This window comes from Sceloporus occidentalis, unplaced genomic scaffold (genome assembly GCF_023333645.1).
Source record: "Sceloporus occidentalis isolate IW3139 unplaced genomic scaffold, rSceOcc1.0.p SCAF_249, whole genome shotgun sequence".
Taxonomy (NCBI): Eukaryota; Metazoa; Chordata; class Lepidosauria; order Squamata; family Phrynosomatidae; genus Sceloporus; species Sceloporus occidentalis.
In genome coordinates, this window is record NW_028317229.1 from 623,557 (window position 1) to 650,242 (window position 26,686).

The window sequence follows — 26,686 nt, forward strand, 5'->3', positions numbered from 1 at the left end:
TAAAGCGCACGGCCAAGCATTTTTAGTCCCTTTACTGCGGGGCTGCCTGACTCCGACCTCCGCTGATACGTTGTTACGGGATATTTGTACACGATCCCTACTGTCCGCCGGTGGAGAATGAATGAGCCCCTTGCACGTTGTAATGGGAGTTGGCTGAGGTGGTTGTTGTGCAGGGAACGTCGCCCCCGCAGAGCTGGAAGGTAGTACCCGATGTCACAGGAGGCTGAGAATATTTTATTAGTACGATATATTCATTTTATTTTTTATGCTCCCAACTTTATTTAAACCTCCAACGGTTCATCAACTGGGTAATTTTTCGTAAAAGTTAGTTTTTGGCACCCCAAACCATTCCATAGGCAACAAATCTATTAGAAGCAGGGAAGCTGCAGCCGAGAACATTTTAAATGCACGTTTGGTAGCGTTCGTGGTGCTGGAGCATGCATGTGATCGCTTTATATTGTATTTAGTTCGCCATCGATGCTTTTAAATGGTGGTTTTCTTGTAATTCTGTCCTTTTCTTGTTTGTGCTTAATGGGCAGTGTTACGGTTAGCGCACTTTAACCTTATTTTATCTTTTTTTTTTTTTTTTTTTTCTTCTGTTTTGTGACATGAAATCTGATTCTGCCTCCTGCATCACGAGAGCCCAAGGGTCTTGCAGCCGCTACTGGGCTGAGATGACTCGAGGCAGTAAACACCATAGAGTTGTAGAGCAATGCGCTGCCCTGGAAGATCATCTCTATGGTGTGTTTTTTGAAGTAATAGGAATGGAGGATAGACCTGCAGCAAGACCTCCAAACTCTCTATGGTGCAGGAAGTAACGCATTAGAAAATGCTTTATCATACAAAAGTGGACAATAATAACATTTTTTGGGGGGTCCATAGGCCCATCACGGGGTATGTCTTCCAATGTAAACCAGCGGCCATTGGTTTTGGTAATTTGTGATGTGCTTTGCGCTCGCTGTCAATAGATGCCCTTTCTTGCTATAAGATGGTCAGGGCGCCGTGCTGCCTCTCCATGATACCCCACGTCTGATGGGGCTGTTTTGGTTGCGATATAAAGCGCGTAGGCGGTGCAGAAAAAACCCCCATTGACCCAGGGGACTGTATACTGTAATCATTTCTCTGCGCAGTTATTCTTGGTCCGGCTGGAATGTTATTGTGTTGTAGCGAGGAATTTAATTGTGGATTTGCTTTGAAATTAGGGGGGGAAGCAAACATTTTTGAAGATGCGATGGGTACTCGGAAACGTATCGGCACGGAGAGCCGGAGTGGCTTTATGCCGCGGGTCATAAAGCATCTAGAGTTTGGTGTGTCTCATATGAGGGCTGCTCATGGAGCGGTATTAGAAGTAAAGGCTGCTGAAATCTGTTTCATAGAAATGTTTTACTTTAACTCTTTATTAAAACAAAGCAAAAACTCCCCCCCCCCCCCCCCCCATGATGATTGACAAGTTTCCGCTTACTGGTTTCTAAGCCAGGACTCTGAGTTGTCTGGTTCTCCTGGCTTTGGTTCATGTAGTCTGTTCCAAACATGATGTTTGGATTTAGAAAACATCTTTATTTTAAATATTTGAGTCGATTACAAAAATTATTTAATTATTAACACTCTCGTTGGCTGTTTAGCAAATCCAACTGATTAGCTGCTGACTTTTCTTCTTAGAAAACCCTTCCTGTGATACGAGGCAGGTCTCAGCCCCCCCCAGCCCCTCTGCTGGTAGAACCGCGTGTTTAAGACACGTTTACACACACATTGCATTACATGGTTACATGGCTGTAGGCTGTATGATGGACAGTAAGCCCCCTTGGAAGCATTTGTATAGAACCTGGACTGGGGTAACTACTTTGGGCTTTATTAAAGCTATTGGGTGTCCCTGAAACCCACATTACTTTAGACCAGGGGGTGCACAGCTGTGGTCCCCAAGGCCCACAATTTCTCTATTTCAGCTAAATTACACAGTCATTAAACTACCTGTCTTCAGACAGATAGAACTCCTGGCCCTCGAGGGCCAGAGATCTGCACCTCAGGTTGAGACAGTGACACCTGCAAAGATGCCATAAAAACGCTTCACGGGTCACTTGCAGCAACGGCCTCGCATGAAGCAATTATTTAAACGTTTGGTTCTATGACTATAGAGCAGAATGTGGTTACTCGCCCAGGTGCTAACGTTGGTTTCCATTTAATGGTTTGTCACGAGAGTCGTCAAAAAGGAGGATAAATAATGTAAAGTTATGTCTTATAGGGGAACTCGCCCCCCCCCTTAGAAATTATTTCACTGATCGCTTTCACAAAAACTCCTCTAAATATTAACATTGTCGGCTGCCTTTGTTTGCACCCACTTATGATCTTCTTTTTGAAGTTGGTCCTTGTGACCTCAAAGGCTCTTGGAGGTTTAAAACTGCATCGATGACATCACGTGCAGCGTAAGTAAATGTCGACGTTCTCACGACGCCAGCCGGACATCAACTGTAGCGAGCGATGGATTTACAGCCGGGAAACAGACTAAGGGACCCCCCTGAAAAACCTTATGGGGGTTTCCTGCTCTTCTGCTTCGAGTAACAAACCTACTTGACGCACGTTATAAATGATACAAATAGGAAAAAACTTAAACAGTGGGATTTTTATGTATCCTGTTTGGTTTTATACTTTGGTCCCTTTTTGGGTCCGCTGTGTTTCACTTTTTTAATATTTTTACACTACCGTTTTTTTGTGTGTGAAAGCCAGTTTTGCCTATTAAAATAACATGAAATCCAGCACAGACGGGGTTAATGTTTATTATAACTATTGTTGATTTTTAATGGAATCTCTTTATAGGCATACAGAGGCCCTTTATCACTCCCATCACTCCTGTGTTCCAATGGCCCTTTATCGCTCCCATCACTCCTGTGTTCCAATGGCCCTTTATCGCTCCCATCACTCCTGTGTTCCAATGGCCCCTTATCACTCCCATCACTCCTGTGTTCCAATGGCCCTTATTTGGCCTTATCTTTATGTTGTAGCATTTTCTGTTGCGCTGCCATTTTGCCGCCATATCATTTAAAGATGTTGTTCCACTTCGACAAAACATTAATCGCACTCTCTGCAGCGTAGCAAACAAGCCTTAGCCGATCTGCCTCGTGAAGGTTAAATCCCATAAAAACCAAAACCTGAGTAGGACTTTTTGTTTTAGTTTCAGTGCAACTCCTTATAAATACCTGCTTCTGTGTCATGTGACTTGGGTTCTCGACTGATTGTGAAACCAGCAGAATGTTAGATGAATAATTTTGTAATAGAATCTAAAAAAAAAACATCGTCTTTGAAGGGTTTTGTGCTTTCAGAAGGACGAGGAATGACATTTCCAACAAAGTGTCTGATTCAGCCAGAATGGCAACTTTTTAAATTACTTTTGTCGAAGAGATACAGAAGAGCCGACGGATAACGGACGGCGTTACGGGCCGCTTCTTTATTTAGGTTTAGAACGTATTCTGATTGAATGCGCTTTTCTAAATAATTAATTAGAGCTTTTCGACCGATTGTAGGAGATGAAAGTGAAGTTTGTGAGTCACGGTAATTGAGTGGGCTCCACGTCTCGGCCCTGAGCAGCGCTTAGTGAATAGACACAACCCAACCAGCCCCCCCCACCCCCCCCTGGAGGTACAGACTTTTCTTTGGACAGCGAGGTTTCCTGCAAACTTTTATTGAATGTTAATTAAGAAAATGTTTATTAAATACATTCTATATATATATTTTCTTTTAAGCATCTCTTTAACAAAGTGTCTGGGCGATATCGGCTTTATAGAACAGGCGGTGGTTTAGGACCCTTTAGGAGTAGACGTTGGAACAGCCGAGGAGTTCTTTGCTCTCTTACTTTCTCGAATAGGTTGTGCCGGTTAATCATGTTAGGGATTTTATTTAATAAAGCATTCCAGCTGTTATTTTCATGCCAAGTGCAGATTTGTCTGAACCCCGGTACTTTTCCCTGCATGCGAATAGGTGTAGGCATTCTTTAGTTATTAGACTTCTCGTAACTCCTCCTCCAGCAGAGCAGCGTCTGCTGGTCGCAGGGAGCGTACCTTAGTATGCCGCGTCCGCAATCGAACTACCGGTAGAGTCAGCGGGAGCCGAGCTGTCGTATGGATGCTGTCTGAACCAGAGATGGTGCGGTCTGAGGGGGGGGGGGGGGTTAATGGAAAAATTGGGAAAAATATTTTCCCAAAACTTTTTTTTTTCTGGAAAAATTTAAATAAATTGGAGTGTGAAATATCATCTTTTACAATGATAAATAATGTTTATGATGCGGCATTCAAACTATGACATAGACCTTCATTTGCAATTGATGCCAAGGAGCAAATCTGATTGGGCGACTGATCGGTCTCCCCGTCCAATCCATGCAGGAGGATTAGGAGATCTTAAGTTTTTTTGATGGTTTCTTCATTTATTTTGTTGCATTTGAGAGGGGGAGGGGGTTACCGGCTCTCATGTGTAGTTGAAATTTTAACATATACAGACCTTGTTCCATTTGCAACAAAAATAGCTTTAAACAGCAAATTTTAGTTTAACTGAATAAACTGTACTTCTATTTCAAGCGCGATACTCTTTATATCCGCTGCACTTCATGTTCCCGGTATTACAAAATCATTTCACGTTTCTAACACTGCTCCGCTCTGCATTTATTTTATTTTTTTTTCAGTTATTCTAAGAATTTTCAAATTTTTTTTTTTTTTTTTTTTCTGGAAATTTTCCACGTTTCTGGAAATCTTACGTCTCTAGTCTGAACACTGATGTTTTGCTGGCATACATGCAATTGGCTAATTGACTATATACTCAGTACTTGGAGTCCTGCACCGGTAGTTGTTACTGATATAATAATTAATAATAATAAAAAGCAGAATGTGTGAATTAGGAGATAATAGAGCTTTATTCAGAATATAACCTGAATGTTGTTTTCACAAATAATGAGCTGAAATGTGATTGCAGGATTTGTTATTTCTTACTTTTGTATTAAATGTCTTTTTTTTTTTTTTCCCCTTTTTCTCTTCACAGCCTTCACTTGGGACCGCGAGCCCAGGTAACCCACCTTCTCGCAACTTCTGTGGCTCAGATGGCGCAGAGCGTGTGGCATATTTTCAATTACAAGTTTATACCGTGATTAAAAACATCCAAAACACTTTTATCTGCTGCTTAAATACATAAAAAAAAAAAATACCTGTCCAGATCTTTGCAGGTACTTTAATACGAGTACGTGGGGGGTGCTTACCTTTAAGGAGAAGATATAGTTCTAGTCTTTGCTGCCTAAATCATCGGGGGGGGCTTCCTCTGCATGCTTGTGGCGGGCAGGGTGGTTTTTGTTAAACCCCATAAAACTCACATGAACCTACCCTGGAGCGGGCCGGTGTTTAGTGTATCGCGCAGTGACAGACACAGGATTTCTTCAGATGAACACCCGGCAGCCTTGAAGCTGGAGGGCAGGGAAAATACATTGGGGGGGATTAGAACAGTCATTTAAAGGGGCTACCGTATGCGTTAAGGTGAAACGATGCTTGGCATGTATATAATCCTTCTATACAGAGGGGCCAACGTGTAGCTGCCCTGGGGTATACCTCCTATATCTGTGCCATCACAGCTCTGCCAACAGTGGGCTAGTGATGCGTGGGGGCTGCAGTTTCTCAGAAACAAAGCAGCTTAACTGTTTGCTGTTACTTTTTGGAAGGATAGATAACCGGAAAGTGCTTGGGGTCGTCCGGCGACTGTAATTTGTGAAATCGCCGGCGACCCAATTGGTATCTTAATCCCTAATCCTATCTCTCACCCAGGGGGTTCGGCAACATCAGACGACCACGAGTTCGACCCGTCGGCAGACATGTTGGTTCACGAGTTTGACGATGAAAGGACTTTGGAGGAGGAAGAAATGATGGAAGGGGAAGTGAATTTCACGTCTGAAATCGAGCACCTGGAAAGGGTAAATGGCTGGGAACGGGGTTTAACTCGCTGAGGTTTGTTTGGGAGTCGAAGTTCTCCAAACTTTACAGCGTGAATCACAAGTATATAAAAAATGTCAAAGCCGCCGTGTTGCCAGACAACACCCTATATCTGCGTCCAAAGTCCGTCTCAAAAAAACATAAATAAAAAATCTAGACTGGGTTTGGCGCAAATAAAATATGTTCATCATATGATGGATTTGCCCCATAACCAAGTTCCATGTTCCTGCTTTTAAAACTAATCGGTGGATTATAAAAAGCCTTTTTAAAAATACAGACTGCAATCATAAAATAGGTGGTTGGTAATACCTCCGTTCCCTGTCCTTGCGCAATACGTTAATGAGGCGTTAAGTCGCGATCTTAGTTTTAACTTCTTTTTTTTTTTTTTTTTTTACCGGACTGATTTATTCAGCGCCTGTGTTCCGGATATAAATATAATCACAATCAATAACCGCAGGCCATGTATCTGCCGCATGCGTGATACCGGTCCATCGGCTGCTATTTATCTCACGTCGGTGTCGATTAACGCGGCGCGTGTCCCGGCTTTCGTTTCAGGAAAGCGAGATGCCTATCCATGAACTTTTACGGCTTTATGGGTACGGAAGCACCGTCCCCCTGCCAGGAGAAGAGGAAGACGAGGAAGATGATGAGGATAATGATCAAAACAGCGGCTGCAGTGGTGAAAATAAGGTAATTATATATATATATATATATATATATATATATATATATATATATATATATATATATATATATATATATAATCTGTGTGCGTTTAATATACTTACCGTATTCCTGCTTCCTACTATGGAACACTTTGAAGGTTGATGTTTGTGCCCCCCCTTCTCAGGATGAAACTGCTAAGGATTCATCAGGACCTGAAGATGAAACTCAGTCGTTCAATGATGACCCGGCGCCGTCTGCTACATGTCCGGATGTACAGGAGGCGATCAGACCTCGGAGGTGCAAATACTTTGATGCAAGTACGTTACCGGTTAAATGAAATTACATTTGTATATATTAGGAAAAATATGTAGTCTTAGAGGGGATATGATGTCATCATACAAACCTGTAACGGGACAATAGCAGATGCTCTCTGGTGATCTATTGGGTACTGGGGCTGAGCAAAGAACAAGAGAGAGATTTTCCCTTAAAGTAGCGAGAAAGGTTTACTTACTGTAAGAGTGGTAAAGATGTGGAATCCACAACATGTGCTATCAGTGCTTTTAAATATGGGTTTGAGAGTATATAATATGCAGAATATACACGGATATAAGGACGGGATTAGTTATACAGCCGGAGAATATATGTTATGAGGAATATACAGGATATAACGGGTTATAAGGACGGGATTAGTTATAGGGGGCGGGGGGGGAGTATATAATATATAATATGAGGAATATACATATAATTTGAAATGACACCAGTGAGGGTTTTTTTTTTTGCCTTCTTGTGGATCAACAGCGAGGTGAAACTTGATGGATGCGTACCTTTTTTATTTTTTCTTAAACCTAAATTACATTTATAGTTTGCTTATTTTGTTTCACAAATCAGGTTAACGAGTTCTGTATTTTTCCACCATATATTCAGCTTTTTTTTGAGAAATGCTTAGTTTAATTTTGCCGTCTGTGTTACATTTATTTAACCACATATTATATATTCTGAAGGGCTGTGTGACCTCCCTCTGATAAAGAAATTTCTCATTTTGTAGCTAAAACAAAAACTTTTATTTTTTTAATTTTTTTTTTACAGACAATGAAATAGAAGAGGAATCTGAAGATGATGAAGATTATATTCCATCAGAAGACTGGAAAAAGGTACATCCTGAAGATTAATGTTTTGTAAAATCTCCTTGAAAACTTGTGAAGCTGCATTGTTTGGATGGACTTTTTGGGGTAAAAACTGATAGCCTTTCAAAGCTTTATTTGTATTTGCCGTGTAACATTGCTGTAAACTAGCTCCATTTTACGGGGGGGGGGGCACTTTTTTTTTTTATAAGTGTGTTTGTCCTATTTGGTTGGTACTGTTAAAGATAGTGGAATTTCAAATGGGAAATGCATCATTCATGTGTAGGACTTGTTCCGCCAAGCATAACCCCTCTCTAAAAAGTTATAGTAAAGTGTGAAAAATGTACGCAACCATTCAAAAGTTTGGAGTCACTGAGGTGTTTCCATGGAAAGCAGGGAAATTTCTGGCTGTAACATAATTACAGAAGGGTTTTCTAGCGATCAATTAGCCTTTTAAACCTAAACTTGAATCAGCGAACACAATGGGAGTGATAAAGGGCCTCTGTACAACTATAAAGAGATTCCATTAAAAATCAGCCGTTGCACTGGATTTCTGATCCATTTCCTGATGTTGTAATGGGCAAAATCTGCTTTTTCTTTCAAAAATAAGGAAATTCCTAAGTGACCCAAAACTTCTGGACAGTAATATAGCTACAATAGCTTTTAATAAAATAGAATATATACTGTATTGCTTGCATACACTTAGACTGGTAAATGTTGTTACAATGAATCCTGTTAGTATTTTTTTGTATAATGTAGTGATTTCCCCTCTTTTTGCAGGAAATTATGGTGGGCTCGATGTTTCAGGCTGAAATCCCGGTTGGCATCAGCAAGTACAGGGAAACTGAGAAAGGTAAGAACCCAGCGATGCTTTTCACTGTATGGAGTGTATCCGAGGCACAGTCCGCTATGGGGCCTTGCGTTCAGCCCACGGGCATGTTTTACGCGTCGCCGCCTATGGGCACAGGTGGCACCTATAGATGAGCTGCCATACTAGCAAGCCCTTGGACAAGTCTCCTCTAACTATGGAAAAGGCAAAAAACGCGTGTGAATGGGTTCAGTACATTTGCGAGTAGTATATTTAACCAAAGTGGCGTTTTCTGAAGAAATAGAAGTAAAAATTACCGTCACATGATCGTTGGTATTTTTTTGTGTGTCATTTTGCAGTGTATGAAAACGACGACCAGTTGCTCTGGAATCCAGACTTTGTTTTGGAGGAGAGAGTGATTGAGTTTCTGAGCGAGGCGTCAAGAAGGACCGGTGAAGAGAAGGGTCTAGAGGCGATTCCTGAAGGATCTCATATTAAAGATAATGAACAGGTGAGATGGCAGGGATCCGAGGGGGCTTCTGGGATCTCTCTAAACCAGGGGTTCTCAAACTGCGGCCCTCCAGCTGCTGCAGGACTACATCTCCCATAATGCTCCTTCAGCTAAGGGGCTGGCTGAGGAGTATGGGAGATGTAGTCCTGCAGCAGCTGGAGGGCCGCAGTTTGAGAACCCTTGCTCTAAACAAAAAATAAGGGCAACGCTAGAGGTCTACAGACATTAAATGTTCACGTCGGCAGATCTCAGAGACTATTTTTGTTTGTTTTTTTATTATAAATCCTGCTTTTTTGGAGTTATGAAAATATTTTTTTTTTCTCTCTTCATTGGAATCAATGGAATAAAACCTTTTCCTTCCAGGCGCTGTATGAGCTGGTGAAATGTAATTTCGACACAGAAGAGGCCCTTCGGAGGCTAAGATTCAACGTGAAAGCCGCGCGAGGTGAGTGTAGGTTCTGTAAGGAAACCAGACGCAAGTGCAGAGGCGTAATATGAGGGTACGATAAGCAGGGATACGTCTCGCTTCTGCTTATCTGGCATGTCTGTCGGCGTTTATGTTGAAGACGTTTGTGTTCCTGGTTATATTTGACATCCTTCAAGTCCGTCCGAAGTGCTGCCGCTGCTGTCTGGGGAGTCCTGAGTGTTTGAAGGTCTCGTGAACGCGCCGCTGTGTGTTGGAATCCCTGGTGCCAGTGAGCTGGGTTTCTGTTGCTTGGGGGAGGGGGGGGGATAGTATCAAGGAATTCTGTGGATCTGTTTGCTTTTAATGTCCTCATTTCATTTAAAATACAAAATGGAAAAGTAAACTTCTACTTCTGTTATACAAGCCGCTTACCAGCCGGAAATGTTAATATCTGGTTATGTTTGTGTGTATACATGCACTTAAACCTTAAAATAAGCACCCCCCACACCGAAGTGAAAATGACTATTTTTTTTTAATTCTGAATTAACTTAATTGAGCAATGTAACAGGCGATTGACTAAAGCAGGGGTTTTCTAATAGTTATTAATTTTAAACCTTGTTTCAGAAAGCTACCAATATGTCATGTTTTGTGTGCTGTTATCTGCGTCCAATGTACTAGACGCACAACCCCTACTCCTTTATCATACTGCCTCTGGGAAACAATAGAATGGCTCAGTCTTAATCACCCAGTCAGACTATGACTAATGAAAGTCTATGGAGGAACGGACTTCATTAGCATCGCCATAAAGCATCAGCTCAGTGTTGTTTGAGCTGGGAAAGTCAACCAAAATATCACATGACTGACGGCAACGGCGGCTCCAGGTCTGCAGATAAAGGGAGTTTGAGACAAAATGAGATAAAAATCATGAGATGTGCGGGGGGGGGTTATTGCTGTATATGGCGTGGTGGGTTGTTAGCCAACATTCAAAGGGTCATTGTTTGTAGCTTCATTCATACAGCTTTAATGTTTTTCCTTCAGAAGAGCTCTCTATTTGGACGGAAGAGGAATGCAGAAATTTTGAACAAGGACTTAAAGCGTACGGGAAAGACTTCCATTTGATTCAGGCCAATAAGGTAATTATCCATTCATTGTCTTCCAACTGAATCCTGCGCATTTTGAAGTAAAATGTTTTTTGTAAACCCCAGCCATGTTGGATGACCTGCATGTTCTAGTAGCAGTCGTGTGGGATCCAGATATTCACATTTCCTTGCTCCCCCCCCCCTTTCGTTTTTTAAAGTATGGCATTACTGAGAGGGTGGTGGATAAGTGGAACAGCGTCCCAGCAGAGGTGGTAGATAGTAATACAGTGAGGGATTTAAACATGCATGGGATAGACATACGGCTCCTGAATCTAAGACGAGACCAACGACTGATTAAGGTTTGAGTCTTTACAGCAGGAGAAACAGGCGACTAGACGGGGGCCGGATGGGGCCGATCTGCCGGCAGGTTCCGTTTCTATGATCTGTAACAAGGCTCTTTCTGCATGCCATCCCAGGTGAGAACGAGGTCTGTGGGGGAGTGTGTCGCCTTTTACTACATGTGGAAGAAGTCTGAACGATATGATTTCTTTGCTCAGCAAACGCGGTTTGGGAAGAAGAAATACAATCTCCATCCTGGAGTAACGTGAGTTTTCAAACGCCATGAAACGGGGCTTCTGCTTTTAAAAAGACGATTTCTTGCGGTTAGAACGTCAGCTCGGTTCCCGAAGGGATGGAAGACGGGGCTTCGGTGTCCCGTAAAGTTTATTTTCTTAAAGGGACACCCAAACTATGTGTTTCAATGCTTAAGTCTAACGTATCGCTGGTGGGTTAGTGAGAATCCGTAAAAAACCTTAAGGTATTAGACTGGCTGCTGCTTCAAAAATAAATGCATAATAAAATATAAAAACTAATGCATATTAAAATAAAACTACACACTAACTAAAATATTAAATTAAAATCAATAAAATAAATGCATAATAAAATAAAATGTTTTAAAGAATATTTTGCTTTCTGTATGGGACTCTCTCTTGTGGGTCGGCTCAGAAGCTGGTTGAGAGTCACCTGCGCATTGGAGGTGGTAAAAGAAAGCAAAACAAATACATTGACGTGATTTTGAACCTCTTTTGTGTTTTTGTTTTGTTTTTTACATTTGGGTTGTCTCAAAAGCACGTTGTGAAAACCTTAAACTTTGCTTTGACTCTCAGGGACTATATGGATCGTCTCTTGGATGAAAGTGAGAGTGCGGCGTCTAGCAGAGCCCCCTCGCCACCCCCGGCCAACTCCAACAGCAGCGCCAGCCAATCGGAGAAGGAGGACAGCTCGGCCGGCAACAGCCAGAACGGTATGACGGCCGTTTCCCGTCTTTTGATTGATACATAAAATATATTTTATTTATTTTTTTCTAATTGGCAGACGTGTCTGGGGCGTACATTTTATTTCTGACCTCTCTACCCTACCGAGCGGCTCGTAAACTATACATTATAATTTAGGATAATTCTCATATAACTGGCAAACAGGAATCCATAGAAGAAAAAAAAAATCCGTTCAGTTTTAAATCCTCCTTTATCTGACAAACCCAGAGAGTTATGGATTTGAGGCTTATAGATAGTTTTGGTATTGGCTCCTGACCTCTGTCTTCTGCGTCCCTGGGGTGTTATTTCTGCCAATGGATGAAAGAGTCGGGGAATATATAATATAATATAATATGCCGTTCTGGAGTTCTCCAGCATCCTATCCGGAAGTGTCGCGTTATTTAGAATGTTGTCGTCTCCCTTCTGCGTGTTCCAGGTGTAGCTGCCAACGGCCCGAGCGATTTGCCTGCATACAGGGATGAAGCCAAACCAGAACACGTCCATCTAAATGGTCCGACGCACAGCGGCGCCGAACAATCTTCCACCGACACCGACACCAACGGCTACAACCAAGAAAACTCAGCGGGCGATTCCAAACCCAGCCATCCAAACACGAGTAACGACGACGACGAGCCAGAGGAGAAAAGCGACAGAGCCGTCAAAAGGCGGCGAATCGACAGCCCCGGGAAGGAAAGCCCGGCGTCCTCTGAATTTTCTCAGGAAGTATATTCACAAGGCGAGCTTTAAGGGAAAATCCTCGAGTTTTCAGACACTTCTGAAACAAATACGTTTTCTGTGAGTCTTGGATTTTCAGGGTCGGCTTATTTATCCATGGTTTTTTATTTTTATTTTTTTGTGAGGCCCCCCCAGCAAATTTTGATTCATAGACAGCCGGTGGAAGCGTGTTTTGTAACATGGGGTCTCTATTTTAACGAGAGTTTAAATGACCTACCTAAAGAATGTATTTTTTCAGTAAAACATACAAAGTTAATAATTTTCACTTTTTAACCCTTTCTGCATCTCTACACATGCAGATATATATATTATTTTTTTTTTAAAGTTTGTTTCAAAATGTCGGACCCTGGCGGTGTTTTTTTTTTTTTTAATAGATAGAAGCTCAAAGAATAAACCAAGTGAGGTTTGTGAATGTAAATTATTGACATCAATGATGTCTTTCCTATTCTTATCTGGGCTGAAAAAGATACATTGTGTATTTTTCCAGATCTCTTTGTAACCTTTTGAAATATTTTTACAGTTAGCTATGTTCTCATCGAACTGTCCTTTTTCTTAAACAAAAGCTTGTATAATTTTCTTAACTTGTACAGTTGATAAACTTTTATTATGAGAAATGAATATTCTGAACGGTGTACGTCCGCTTCTCTTTCCTTGCAAAACCCCCCCCCCAAAAAAAGCAAAACTGCTTTTTTTTTTTTTTTTTCATTCATTTGCATTTTCTATGTTTACCTCGGTGTTTTTATTGTCCTAAATAGTTTCGTTTACCAGTGATTTGTTTTTCTTGCAGGTTAATTGTAGTTTTTTTTGTTTTTTGTTGTTTTTTTCCCCAACTTGTATAATTAGAATTCTTTTTAAATCTCGCTATGAACTGTTAACATTTATCCAGGCTTCATATGAAGGAATCATGACTTTTTGGATACATTCAGCATAAGGCTTATATTATCTAGAAATGAGACATTTTTAGGATTTTTTTTTGTTTTTGTTTTTTGTTAACGGCCCTTAACATTTTATTAGTAATCACTGCTATGTGTTGTATTTGGAAACGGATTCGGCTTCTGTTTATAACTTCAGCTTTTGAATTTCACTCGCAAATTCAGGTCCTGTTTTTACGAAGGGTAGTGAAATGTTGTTTTCTCCGCATTCTTGCACAATTCCTTACTGTAGTGTTTTAAGTTTGGATATTGGCTTTTAATGAAAACCTACAAGCCCTAGGTTCTAGTGTCGCCCACGCATGTTTAATATACTTTTTTTTTTTTTTTTTAGTAGACTAAATGTGAATAATTTCCTTTGAAACGATCAATTAGGGGGGTAGTAAAATTATTATAGGCAAAAGAATTCTGGAGCATTCTGGAGCAATTCGGAATCACAGGCTCGATCCGTTCATAGAGTACCTTTTCCTGTAGTTTGCTATAGAAACGTTGCCGGTTATGTTGGAAGTAGCTCAAAAAAGTGTTTTATCCTTTTTAACTCCTTTGCTGCCAAAGCGCATGACTGCCCCTCCTCTGCTGGGCAGACCTTAACCTCCGTGGGGCAAATTGTCCCTGTTTTTCCGTACTTGGTCTGAGCATATAAACCATGGAACCTAAAATCCATTCTGTGAAATGATGCACATAGGACTTATATAATTTATTTAATTGCCTCCGCTTTAGTTATTTAAATAAAACCATTTTATTTATATAAGTATATACGTTACAGAGATTGTCTTAGCGCAGCCTGCGGGTGAACACCGGTCTGTTATCCTCGTACATAAACTTTGAGGTTGGTTATAAGTCGTATTCTATTATCTAATGTGTTTCGCTTTCTTTTCGTTCCATATACCTCTTCTGTTTTAACCTGTTAGATACCAGAGGGGAACCAGATACGTGCTTTCTGTGCCTTGTCGGCACTGAATGGGTTAGTTGGCAAAGTGTGGCTTAACTTCTTAAATCGTTCTGTTTTAACGTTTTGTATCACGATGTATCTGCGGTCACTTTAAAAATGTCTTCCTGTATAGCCTGGGAACGAGTCTTTATTACCGTGTCTCGTTTTACATCGCACAAAGGTCAGTCTTTTACTTTCAACCAGTTATATTGGTCATTGCACTATATCAGCCCCAAACCGCGCTCTCCCATACTCATAGTTGTTAGTCTTATGTTTTCTGTATTTAGGCTGTTAAATGCTCCGAATATGGTGAATATATATATATATATTTTAGACATTCTGTGCTTTCATTGAGTGTAAAATGATTGCAGTCACCCAGCTGATCACATTTCATATAATTTCACCTGTTTTTGCACTGTTGGTATAACATTTTCCAATGCTTTCTGTCTGCAAACCTGCAAAAATTCTATTAAAATTTTTGGGTTTTTTTTGGAAAGGGGTTGTGTGCGGTTTGGTCTGTTTATACTTTTGGGGGGGATGTCCAGGAAAATGAAGATTAAGGTGGCAACTTTAACACTTTAGGACATGGCAGGGAATGTCTCCCAGATCCTGGTGGTCCCCAATATTCTGCATGCGCTCAGGTGGGTCTCAGTGCTCAGCAGATCCCTGGATTGCGCTTCGTGCTTCGGTGGGGGATCCTGACGGCTACGATGTAGATGAAGCAGCCAATCAAGGACTTCGGAGGGCCTTCCACACCTGTACAAAGGGGCATTCGCTGAGTCAGGGCTAGAGCTGACTTGGTAAGTATTGTGTTTGGGTAAACGTTGGGTAAGCCGCAAGTAGCTGGGGGGTGGCAGATCAGGGTCGAAACACTTCAAGGACCCCATGAAAACGTAAAGGGCTCCTCTAACTAGTTTATGCATTAAATGCAGGTGATGGCTTGAGTGTACCTTTAAGAAATGCAGATTTAACCCTAAAAATAAGGGTTGGCGGATCTAATCACTAATCTATGCAAGAGGAATAAAAGTAAGAGTAAAAATAAGCATTAATCTGTTTCCCATGTGATAGACGGGGGTTGGAGGTGCAGATACACGCCGTCTGCACCCCAGTATCTATTCCCCCCCCCACCCCAACGCCAGTGAGGCCGGTTTATTTACAGATCAGTCAGAAGCTGTTAATATAGATTTATTTCATTACAGAATTGTTTTACAAATGGAAATCTCTGGACGCTGGAAGAACGACCCCTTTTTGTATCTGGGCGCCAACAGGCAATCTTTTGTAACAACGACCAATTTTGACCAATAAATTGCCCCGAGACGGCGGGCATCCCTATTCTCACCTTTTTAAAGGTGTTGCAATGGTTTTTAACATCAGGGTAGGAGCCGGAAAAGACTGCTGATACACAATTCACAGACGCTATGAAAAACCGCTATTTGTTATTGCTGGAGTTGGTGCTGTATTAACCCTCTGCATGCCAGAGAACAAAATAATGTCTGAAACACACAGCCCAGACTTTTTATAAAAATATGTATCCACCAGTACGCGATGAAAATGAACAAGCTGTGTTCTCATGTCGCCAAGTAACAAATACTACGTTTACTGATCGCTGTAAAAGTCCCTTTAAATAATAAAAAAAACTAAATTACTAAATTCTTGCAAGTAATAAAAGCAGAAACTAAAATGGCATGTAGTGCAGTGGGCTTTATCCACTAAATAGGGAGTTGCAGCAGGAAGACCTGGGCTGGCCCTGTATAATGTATTGTTCAGTTATGATTTATACAGGGTGAGCTCAGGGGGGGTGAGGCCGCGCTCTCCTGTTAGTGAAGGGACCCCGTAACACCCATCTGCCAGAAACCTTCAGCTACAAGACATTAAGAAACGTGGTGAGGGTACCTTCTAAAAACAAAAGCAACACTAAAAATAAAACTTCAAATGGGACAATTTGTTCGCAGCTCCTTAACGAGGACAGTCCTAATAGCTATAGGAACACGTTTACCCGTTCTCAGTACATACCAAGAATCCACCGTCAGATCACATGACCTATGCGTGGATTTAATTAAAAAAAAACAAAAAAAAACAACCTTTTAACGAGCCAAGGTTTCTTGTTTTCCAAGCTGTTCTAATGAAAAGTCACCGTAAGTGTCCACACCACTCTGGGGCTGCTGTCATATCTGCTACATAGGCCGGGGCCATGTACAAAGCCCCTGCTGACCTTTTCAATGCAGTCAGTGCTCTAATACAGCTTCCTGACAGGCACTGCAGTCAGTGAGGGCTATTAAATAAAAAAAAGTTTGAAATTTAAAATACATTTTCGGTGATCCCATTCTTATTACAAAAAAAATTAAAAAACTGATAAAAATTAAACGTTAAAAAGTTTCACCTCCCCGCAAAACGCATCGGAGCTCAGATCATTATAAAAAAAATACATATTTCCGCTGCTCTTCCTGTTTCATCGGTAGCAGTCCGTTCTAAAAAAAAAAAAAAAAAAAAGTATTTGAAATTACGAAATGTGCAAATTAGCGGGAGCCGCTACAGGGGCGGACATCGTACTCCTCGGGTCGGTGCTGCGCTCCGGTCATACGGCGCTTTTCCCTTTAATGTCCAGTTTGGCAATGGATTCCGGCTGCTTGGCCATATGCTCTTCTCTAAACGTGATGTACGAATACACCAGACTTCCGGCAATACTGAAAGAACCGGAAAAAGGAAAAAAAAAAAAAAAAAAAAGATTAAAGAGAAACGTCGAAACAAAGGACGGCTGTAGTGTACATTAACGCTGGGATCATACATCTGCATTATTACCTGCAGATCGTCCATCATCTCCCCTCTAAAAATAAATGAGGATCTGAGCAAATGTTATAAAAGAAGAAAAAAAAAAAAAAAAAAAAAAAAGATTCTGCTCTTTTTCAGCATTTTTGTCCCCAAAAAAATTAATTTCATACCTGATATTCAAGCCCAGGAAATTTGTCCACGAGAAAATATAATCTCCTCCAAAAAACATCCCGATGTAGGTAATTAAAATATTCTGCAAAACAAAAGAAAAATAAAATGTTCCGAAAGCCTCACCCGATACATAAGAGATACTTTTATACAGAGTATTTGATACATTGAAACACCACCCCCCCCAGCAAGGATACAAATATCTACAAGTGGCGCCAACAGCCACAAAGCAGCACCAGCCAATCACCAGCAACACAGAGCACGAACATGTGATTGGCTGCTGCTACTCCCATTGACTGCATTGTTCTACTGAGCATGTGCAAGTAGTGTACCTGTGTATGCTCTCTTAAATAATTAAATTTAATACAAAACGTACCTTTATACAGCCGACTATAGTCGTCGTCAGCGCAGAATTATACTGAGTGCAGAGAACCGTAGAATACATCAGCACGAAACTGGAAGAAAATAACGTTAATTTAAATTATTTAATAAAACCTCTTTTAGTTAATAATTCGGTATCAGCAGCATTAACAGCGTCGGGAGATCTCATCCGTCTGAATCCCCGCTCCAGGCTGCCGCCGGCGACCACCGAGCAGAACTTACCCCATGAAGCAGGACAAGGTGAACTCCACCACGAAGAAAAAGTCATTCCACCCTTCGTACTCCACGGCCTAAGGGAACGAGGGGTTAAACGCATCAGGCATCTCCTAAAGAAACGATTCTCCCCATTCACACGTGCCGCTTTGCAAAAAGAACCAGGACTTAATAAAAGGTTAAGAAGGGGAAGGGGGGGGGGGCGTACAATTGAAAAACGAAAGCTAAATAAATCAGACATTTCCATGACATCATCCCGTTGCCACATATGCAAATTAAATATCACTGGTTAATCTGCATACGGTGCTGCATGGAGGCAAAAAAAAATAAAAGCGGACCGGATTCAGAGTATTTAATGTAATGGAATTAAGACAAAGAAACAGATCGCTGTCCTGCACAGTTTTTCCTCCCCATTAATGTCATCTGGGGCCAAAAATGTGAGAAGGCAAAACGTGGCCGGATTCACAGACGCCTTTGTTTACGGACAGCAGGTCGGCGCTGTATACCGGGGCGCAGCCAAACCTCGTGGATCGGCACAATGGGCACATTCAGTTCAGGGCTACTGGCCGCCCAGCAAGAGCACCATCTTCCCTATGGAGGTATTCCAGCTACCCCCGAGGGCATTTACTGCAGCATGTGCTGCCTTATCACTTAACCCTTTACTGGCAGGTATGGCAGATGCACTTTTGGGTATACCTGACAAGACAGAGTTAATATAGAAGGGATAATGGCCTACACAGCTTGCAGGAATAGGTGGAACAGCCTCCCAGCAGACGTGGTAGAGGGTAATACAGTGAGGGGATTAAACATGCATGGGATAGACATGTGGCTCCTGAATCTAAAACGAGACCAACGACTGATTAAGGTTTGAGGCTTTACAGCAGGAGAAACGGGCGACCAGATGGGGGGCCAAATGGGGCCGATCTGCCGGCAGATTGTTGGTTTCCGCCGATCTCCAGCTTTACGTTTTGGAATTTGGAAAACAAGCTCAGCGGAAAATATTTGTATTCAGCTTCAGTAACGCCAGATGCAGCCGGGACAGTTAATCCCGGTGACCGTCTCACGGGGGCAGATCCGCTAAATGCAGTCCCTGCCCAGTATAAAGGGGACAGAATGCGTCATACCCACTGTAGTAAGCAGTCTTTATCTAGGAGTGGGGGGCAATATATTGATTAAAAAATGCAGATTTTGCCACATTCTGCCCCCCCCACCCCCGTCTCAACAGCCCATTCACCTTTACACTAAATATACAGGAAAAAGCACACGTTCTGGGAATTTTTATTTCCCTTCTCTTTAATCTCAGATCCACCGACCCCCAATCATAACATCCCCTGCGGAAGCGCGGAGGTCGCCCCGTACCTTGTGGATGTCGCCGGTGAGATACGCGATGCCCAGAGTAGGAAGGATCATGAACAGGGCGTTATAATACAGGAGGCCGTATTTCCCCAATTCCTGCGCGGCGAGAAAAAAACCAAAAAAATATATAAAAATATATTATATGGAAAGAAACCGATTCCGGCGCAGAGTCCCCGAAAAAAAACACCCATATTTTGTTGGACTCTGTGTCGGGCAGCAACTCCCACACAGGCAGCCGGAAACCCTGGAACCGTTACCTTTGAGTCCAGTTTCTGCTTGACGTAGGCTCCGTTAGCTGCCGTTAACACATCGTTAACCAAAATAAATATGTAACCCTCCAGATCGAACGCCAGGTCAGCGCTGCGAACAAAAACAGAATATTTCAGGCAGCTACATATCAGCCATTTGTATGATTCTCGCTCTGTTATCTGACCCCCGATCTACTAAACACCGCGACTCCTTATCTACTGCCTGTGGGGAACAATAGAATGACTCAGTCTTATTTACCAAGCTGGACACACTAACTACCGAAAGTCTATGGAGGAACGGACTTCATTAGCATCGCCATAAAGCATCAGCTCAGAGTGGTGTTTGAGCCGGGAAAGTATACAGAGCTGGGGGGGTTATATTACTGTATACAGCGCCGGGGGGGGGTTATATTACTGTATACAGCGCCGGGGGGGTTATATTACTGTATACAGCGCCGGGGGGGTTATATTACTGTATACAGCGCCGGGGGGGTTATATTACTGTATACAGCGCCGGGGGGGTTATATTACTGTATACAGTGCCGGGGGGGGTTATATTACTGTATACAGCGCCGGGGGGGGTTATATTACTGTATACAGCGCCGGGGGGGTTATATTACTGTATACAGCGCCGGGGGGGGTTATATTACTGTATACAGCGCTGGGGGAGTTATATTACTGTATACAGCGCCGGGGGGTTATATTACTGTATACAGCGCCGGGGGGGGGGGTTATATTACTGTATACAGCGCCGGGGGGTTATATTACTGTATACAGCGCCGGGGGGTTATATTACTGTATACAGCGCCGGGGGGTTATATTACTGTATACAGCGCTGGGGGGTTATATTACTGTATACAGCGCTGGGGGGTTATATTACTGTATACAGCGCTGGGGGAGTTATATTACTGTATACAGCGCCGGGGGGTTATATTACTGTATACAGCGCCGGGTGGGGGGTTATATTACTGTATACAGCGCCGGGGGGGGGTTATATTACTGTATACAGCGCCGGGGGGGGTTATATTACTGTATACAGCGCCAGGGGGGTTATATTAATGTATACAGCGCCGGGGGGTTATATTACTGTATACAGTGCCGGGGGGTTATATTACTGTATACAGCGCTGGGGGGTTATATTACTGTATACAGCGCTGGGGGGTTATACTACTGTATACAGCGCTGGGGGTTATATTACTGTATACAGCGCCGGGGGGGGGTTATATTACTGTATACAGCGCTGGGGGGGGTTATATTACTGTATACAGCGCGGGGGGTTATATTACTGTATACAGCGCTGGGGGGGTTATATTACTGTATACAGCGCGGGGGGGGGTTATTCTCAATGAGAAAACTATTTTGTGTGACATCCTCTTTAATACACATTCATGTCCCTTTAACCCTTACTCACCTGGCTGCAATAAACGCGCCGATTATCATAGAAAATACAGTCATTTGGACCCCGCGGGAGAATTTCTTCCTGTAGAGATAATAAAATAATATTTAAGTGCTGGGGGTAGCACGCGGCCTATCACTCTCAGCCATCAGATCATTTTAAAACTGGGGTGGGTAGATTTATTTGGGGCTGTGTTCAGAATTTACACCCAAATTTTGTGAGACCCCAGGAGACAGAACACGGGGGGGGGGGGGGGTATTAACTGCCTTAATTACTAAAAGGAGCCATCAATTTAATAGCGTGTTATCACTTTGTGGGGGAGGGGTTGGTAACTAATCCAGACGATCCATAAATCTCTATAAGTGACATCACGGCTGATCCGGCATGAAGCAAGCAGAACGTATAATGTATAGTTTAGTTGGTGAGCCGGCCCCTGTATATGTATAGTTAAATCTGTGCCCCAGTCTGTAAGGAAAGGGGTTAACCAGAACATAGGACCAGCTCTACCTGTGCGACCTGCCTAGTGCAGAAATATGTGCCTTTTACCTCTTGGAAATGACCAATTTAGGTAAAGGGTTAATGCGATCGTTAAGACTTCAAGGGCCATAAAACTGGTGATAGAATCAGGTTAATTGTTTAGGAGGATTATATATAAATAAATATATGATATAATTTTATATAATTATTTTATATTTATTTTGACCATTTTTGCCTCCCAGCAGAGGTGGTAGAGGGTAATACAGTGAGGGGATTAAACATGCATGGGATACACATACGGCTCCTGAATCTAAGACGAGACCAACGTCTGATTAAGGTTTGAGTCTTTACAGCAGGAGAGACGGGAGACTAGACGGGGGCCGGATGGGGCCGATCTGCCGGCGGGATTTATTTTGAATTTACATTTACGCGTCATGCTTAGTGAATACGCCCCTTTTATACCGGGACGTTCTGTCTCTGATTGCGTAGCTGCCGTGTTATCTATTTTGCCGGAATTCTGAAACATGGTTTATAAGGAAATTATTAATTACACCCGATTAACCCTTTGTGCACCAGATAACTTTCTATCTCCAAAGCCATAGCAGTGAACAGCAAACCAAACAGCACAAGCTGCCGGGAGTTTTAAGAAATGGAAACAATTCTAAAATGAGGACAGCGGTAAACAATAGATCGGCTCGGTCTTAATGACCCAGCCGGACACTCCGCGGAAATAGATATTAAACGATCTTACTTGAGCAGGAAGCCTTCGGCCATCATCGTAAACAAGATCGAGAAGCGCCGGAGGACGGTGAACATGGGGAGACTGCGAAACGAGACGGGAGTCCATGTTATTAACCCTTTCACGCCAGACCACAGCATAGGACTCCCCACCGGAGCTCAACAGGTTAAGCATATAGGACAACACGTTTGTGTTAGAGGCCGAATTGTCTCAGGGGCCCCGTGACGGCCCCCGCTGAGACAGGATTTTAGCGGCGACCGGCTGAGAGACGTAGGAGACGCGTGATTGGCTATCGGTGATTGGCCTTTAAATGTTTAAAGTACCTCCTGGCATCTGGCAGCCATAAACAAGCCAAAGGTCTCTATTAAATGCGCGCGCCGGACGCGTCCAATAAACCTCTCGCCGGGGGGTGACGGGAAACCCGAAACATGCGATCAATAAAGTCACAGAGCGGGATCCGGTTACACGCATGGAACACGGCTAGGGATCCGTGACCCGCAAACGAAGCCCAAGACTCTGCAACTTGCACTTGACATTTATTATTAGAGTTAGCAAAATCAATGTATTTGCAAAAAAAAAAAAAGTGTAAATCACAACCTTATATTTAAAAAGGGAAAAGAATGGAAATGTAAGAATTTTTATTTTCTCAAAACCTTAACTTTTTATTTATTTTAATTTTTTTTTTATTATTTAAATGCAGATTTTCCAGCTTAAGCCATTTTATGGGTCCGGACTCCCAAGTGACATCACAATGCCGGGACTCGCATAAAAACGTTTAATATTAATACATAAAACAACCTAAGCTGGGGATAAATCCAAAGCCAAGAAAGCCACATGACCGATACAGTGGCAGAAATTAGACTTAAAATTAATAGCAAATCAACGGCTTTTGGGCTTGAGGCCGATCCTCCCCAAAAATAAAGTTAAAAAATAAATAAATTATTCCCCCCCCCCTAAATAAATAAATAAAAACTGTGAAATTAAGTTTGGGAGTAGATTATTTTTTTTCTCCCCAAGGACAGGACGGACGCAGCTTCTTACCAACCAGGAATATTTACTTTCCACGACACAATGAAGTCCTTGTCCGTAATCATTTCGGGGCAGGTTTTGGGCCAATAAACGAGTCCTGTGTTTGCCGTGTGCCATGACAAATAAAATACATAATGAAATCATACATACTTCAGCTTCTTCGTGCTGAACAGTCCTGTTATTTGATTCCCGAAGTACAGAAGAGGTAGTGGAAAAGTCTGAAATGAAGAAAAAAAAAATGAAGATGGAAAATTATAAAAAAAATTTTTTTAAAAAAAACTGGGGAAAAAAAAAAAAAAAGATTTACATTCATAGTTTTTAAAGCAAATAAATATTTATTTTTTTATTTTTTTTTAAATATAAAAATATTTAAGTGGAAAAGTAACTTTAAACGCAACATTCTTTCAGTGTTATTTTTTTTTTTTATTGTTTTTTTTACTGCTGTCAAACTATCGATAACCCGACATTTAATTGTAATAGCGCGATATGGGCGGAGCTGAGAGAATATTTGCTGCTGGGACCCTCAGAGCGGGTTTAGGGGGATAAGGGGGCGCTGAAAACGCTTCAATTAAAGCGGCACTCGGGCCAACACGAGACTCTCTGAGTGGTCACTCGGGCCATCACGCTCACTTTAACTGAGGGGTCCCTTTACATTTTGATGGTGTGCCCCCCCTTATGGATTCCCCCCCCCCCCAGCTATTTAGCATTTAAAACACTTTATTACGAGTTCCTCTGCTGCGCATCCAGCTCCTTTCATTCAATGGACAGAAGGAGTCAACGAGAAGCTTAAACAAGACACCAGATACAGCGACTCTATCTTTATCCGCGTCACAGCGGTCTCCACGATTTCTCTGATAGAGACTTTTAGCTAATTTTGGGAACAGACGGTCTGCCGCCCCCCCCCCGCCCGCAGATTCCTTAATAACCCGCAGAGATAATACTCTAAGTCTGGCAGATCACGCGTGATTTGAAGAGGCTGGCTGAGGGTTACAGGGTTTGCAGAAACCTCACAGCCACAGACAACGCTTTAAAAATCTAAATATTTCATATGAATTCATTAAAAAACATGCAAAAATCCATGAAATTATTAATATTCGTTTGTGACGCTCCAGTGCGTTCCGCAGCGGCGTCCGGGAGGCCCTGGGAACCCGCGCTTTGTCACCAGCCGCTGAAGGCAGGGGGTCGTCCGCGGAGGAGCGCAGCGTACCTTTCGAGGTATGTGCCTGTCGAAGTCCGGGAAATGTACCACCCTCGCTGCCTTTCCCACCCACAGCACGACTACCGTAGCCAGCATCTGCAGGGAACAGAAGAGCATTGACTTATCAGGAGGCAGCGGGCGACACCGCGTGACGTTCACCAGTCTGACATAGAAACACGGAACCTTCCAGCAGATCGGCCCCATTCGGCCCCCTTCTAGTCGCCCGTTTCTCCTGCTGTAAAGACTCAAACCTTAATCAGTCTATGTCTATCCCATGCATGTTTAATACACTCGCTGTATTACCCTCTACTACCTCTGCTGGGAGGCTGTTCCACTTATCCACCACCCTCTCAGTAAAGGGAAAAAAATAAAAATAAAAGTATTTTACTAACCTGGCCGAGTCCAACACATAGTGAGGAAGGAAAGCTGTTTGGAAAAGAAAAAAAACAATGGGCAGCGTTATTAAAAGCTCTGTGGCTTAGAACACCTTTCATCAGCTTTCTAATAAATAACCCCCCCCAGGGGCAATTATTCCCCAGATGACAGGGAGGTCAGGAATTTCTAGAGTAATCGGGTTTCAAAGCAGCTACAGGCAGAGAGACAAAATTCAACATCTGCCGGTCGGTCGGAGTGCTGGGGGGGGGGGGGTCCGGCTGAGAGTGTCCGTGGCCAAGAGTCCTCCAGCTCATTATGGGTTAACCAACAATAAAAATAATGCTTAGTGTAACCTCTCAGGTGCATCCGGCGGCGCTTAAAAAAACATCTAAATCTTATCGCCTTCCCAGGAGCGCTCGCCCCAAACACCCTGCGGGGCATCTTAATACCTTAACGGCCCCAGTGGGGGCAAAAGCATTTAAGGACAGGCCGGCCGCTGGAAAGGGTATCGGGGGTTAAAATAAATGACACAAAGCATTGGAATTCCTTAAACAATTTTACTTTATCTTAGGGGGGTGATGTCTCCTGTAACCATGGAAACGCCATAACTACACCATGCAGGGAAGCGAGGGAAGTTAGCAGGGACTGTACCTCAAGGGGTTAAAATAAACTTTAATACACATAAAAATAAAAAAAAAATACAATAAAATTAAAATAAAACAGTTTCCCCCAAAATTCAAGCAGCCAGTCCATAGAATGTATTAGATTGTAAGCTCTGCAGATCGCCGTTTGCCCCAATGAATGGCTGAGGAGACTGAGCTGCTGCACCACGCCTTTGCTACTGGGAACATTAACCATTAATCCCCTAATGGAAGCAGTGGCAGGGTAATAAATCTGCCCCATGGTCAGCATCCCAGAACACAGTCCATTAACCCTTTACTTGTCGGAGAAATGACAGCATGAAACAAAGTTATCAGACTGCAGTCAGCCTGTGATGGGAGCTGTGCTCTTTCTACCGGCAGAGGTGGTAAAGCTGCACAGGCTCTCACGGGGGTTGCGTGCGACCATGCATGGGGATGGGAGTGATGTGAGGTGTTGTGCAACAGCAGTCAGAGGTGCTGCCGGCTCTTGATGGGCTCCCTGCCAGCCCTCCCAGGACTTTGGCCCCCGCTGTCCCCGGCCCCGGCCTACCCTCGGCTGGTCAGGACGCTCTTATTCACCACGACGATGAGGAAGGAACTGAGCCCGTAAAAGGCAGCCGCCAGCAGCTTGGCGAGGACGGTCATCGTTTCGGCCGCTCTGCCCTCATCACTGAGAGCCGGGGGCCGCGGGGAGGCCGCTCCTGCTGCCCGGGCATGCTGACGTCTGCTCACTTCCGCCATGACACGCAGGAGGCAGGTTTGAGAATAACGGGGAGGGGGCCGGCGGGGGCAAAGTCCGTAAAAGGAGGGCCGGGGCGGGCTCGGAGGAGGACACGTTGCGAAGGGGCGGAGACAGGCAAATAATGGGAGGGTAGCTGGCGGTGTGATGCGTGCAACAAAGGGCTCTGTAAAACCACCTAAAGGGGGGGCAAAGCCGGGGGGGGGCCTAAGAGAGGGGAAAGAGTCTGGGGAAGGCAGTGTATCAGAAGGGGGTAACAGTCTGGGGAGTCATGGTATCAGGAGGGGGTAACAGTCTGGGGAGTCATGGTATCAGGAGGGGGTAACAGTCTGGGAGTCATGGTATCAGGAGGGGGTAACAGTCTGGGGAGTCATGGTATCAGGAGGGGGTAACAGTCTGGGGAGTCATTGTATCAGGAGGGGTAACAGTCTGGGGGGGAGTCATGGTATCAGGAGGGGGTAACAGTCTGGGGAGTCATGGTATCAGGAGGGGTAACAGTCTGGG

General features: G+C 43.2%; 2 protein-coding genes across 2 annotated transcripts; one reads left to right on the plus strand and one right to left on the minus strand.

Annotated features, from left to right (window-relative positions):
* The first annotated feature begins 5,019 nt into the window (after positions 1-5,019).
* On the plus strand, positions 5,020-12,605 carry LOC149276051 (mesoderm induction early response protein 1-like). The gene is made up of 12 exons (XM_089503943.1): positions 5,020-5,044; positions 5,790-5,935; positions 6,510-6,644; positions 6,805-6,937; positions 7,707-7,771; positions 8,522-8,594; positions 8,909-9,060; positions 9,424-9,505; positions 10,505-10,599; positions 11,022-11,149; positions 11,712-11,848; positions 12,295-12,605. The coding sequence occupies exons 2-12, from the start codon at positions 5,837-5,839 to the stop codon at positions 12,603-12,605; spliced, it is 1,410 nt and encodes a 469-aa protein (XP_089360069.1). The 5' UTR covers positions 5,020-5,044; positions 5,790-5,836.
* A 4,423-nt stretch (positions 12,606-17,028) lies between these two features.
* Positions 17,029-26,094, minus strand: LOC149276052 (nucleotide sugar transporter SLC35D2-like). Its single transcript, XM_089503944.1, has 12 exons — positions 25,994-26,094; positions 24,820-24,853; positions 24,437-24,523; positions 23,380-23,447; positions 22,213-22,284; positions 21,000-21,068; positions 19,598-19,700; positions 19,344-19,436; positions 17,994-18,061; positions 17,767-17,845; positions 17,393-17,475; positions 17,029-17,137 (listed from the first exon to the last, which is right to left on the minus strand). Exons 1-12 carry the CDS (start codon positions 26,086-26,088, stop codon positions 17,029-17,031), a joined length of 960 nt encoding a protein of 319 aa, XP_089360070.1. The 5' UTR covers positions 26,089-26,094.
* Between the last annotated feature and the right edge of the window lie 592 nt (positions 26,095-26,686).

Coding starts and splice junctions, on each gene's coding strand:
- LOC149276052 (XM_089503944.1), bottom strand. CDS start 26,088: ATGACCGTCCTCGCCAAGCTGCTGGCGGCTGCCTTTTACGGGCTCAGT. Junction 21,069..22,212: donor GCCGAAGGCTTCCTGCTCAA/GTAAGATCGTTT, acceptor TTATCTCTACAG/GAAGAAATTCTCCCGCGGGG. Junction 18,062..19,343: donor TCACCGGCGACATCCACAAG/GTACGGGGCGAC, acceptor TCGTTCCCTTAG/GCCGTGGAGTACGAAGGGTG.
- LOC149276051 (XM_089503943.1), top strand. CDS start 5,837: ATGTTGGTTCACGAGTTTGACGATGAAAGGACTTTGGAGGAGGAAGAA. Junction 5,936..6,509: donor AAATCGAGCACCTGGAAAGG/GTAAATGGCTGG, acceptor CTTTCGTTTCAG/GAAAGCGAGATGCCTATCCA. Junction 7,772..8,521: donor CATCAGAAGACTGGAAAAAG/GTACATCCTGAA, acceptor CTCTTTTTGCAG/GAAATTATGGTGGGCTCGAT.